Below are 318 nucleotides of genomic sequence, written 5' to 3'. Positions count from 1 at the left end.
CCTCCTCCCCCTCCTCCTCCTCCTCCTCCTCCTCCTCCTCCACCTCCTCCTCTCAGTGTCGGTCAAGCAGCCATGGCGCGGGACAAAGAAGCAGAGCCCTGGAAGAAACAAGTCAACGACGTCAGGGATTTGTTCCACTTTAAAGAACTGCTGGGCACGTGAGTGACCTCTGACCTTTAACCTACTGCTGTCATGACCTCTGACCTTTAACATACTGCTGTCGTGATCAATAAGGTTAGCATTGCACTTGTTAGTGACCCACGTCCTCCGGTTTTTCTCCAGGCAGTCGGGGGATCAGGGGTTTTTGGGGGGGTCAGG

The 318-nt window shown here is 54.7% G+C and overlaps 1 protein-coding gene across 1 annotated transcript in view; it reads left to right on the top strand.

Moving 5' to 3' along the window:
* Positions 1-6: 6 nt before the first annotated feature.
* Positions 7-318, top strand: part of camk1da (calcium/calmodulin-dependent protein kinase 1Da) — a 7,756-nt gene continuing 7,444 nt past the window's right edge. Inside the window, 1 exon segment of the mRNA XM_008316160.3 lies at positions 7-158. Coding sequence (XP_008314382.2) covers positions 73-158 — 86 coding nt within the window. The 5' untranslated portion in view covers positions 7-72.

The sequence above is a fragment of the Cynoglossus semilaevis genome, chromosome 8 (assembly GCF_000523025.1).
Source record: "Cynoglossus semilaevis isolate Cse_v1.0 chromosome 8, Cse_v1.0, whole genome shotgun sequence".
Classification (NCBI taxonomy): Eukaryota; Metazoa; Chordata; class Actinopteri; order Pleuronectiformes; family Cynoglossidae; genus Cynoglossus; species Cynoglossus semilaevis.
The sequence above is the reverse complement of the archived record's forward strand: the minus strand, read 5'-3'. Positions and strand labels throughout refer to the sequence as shown.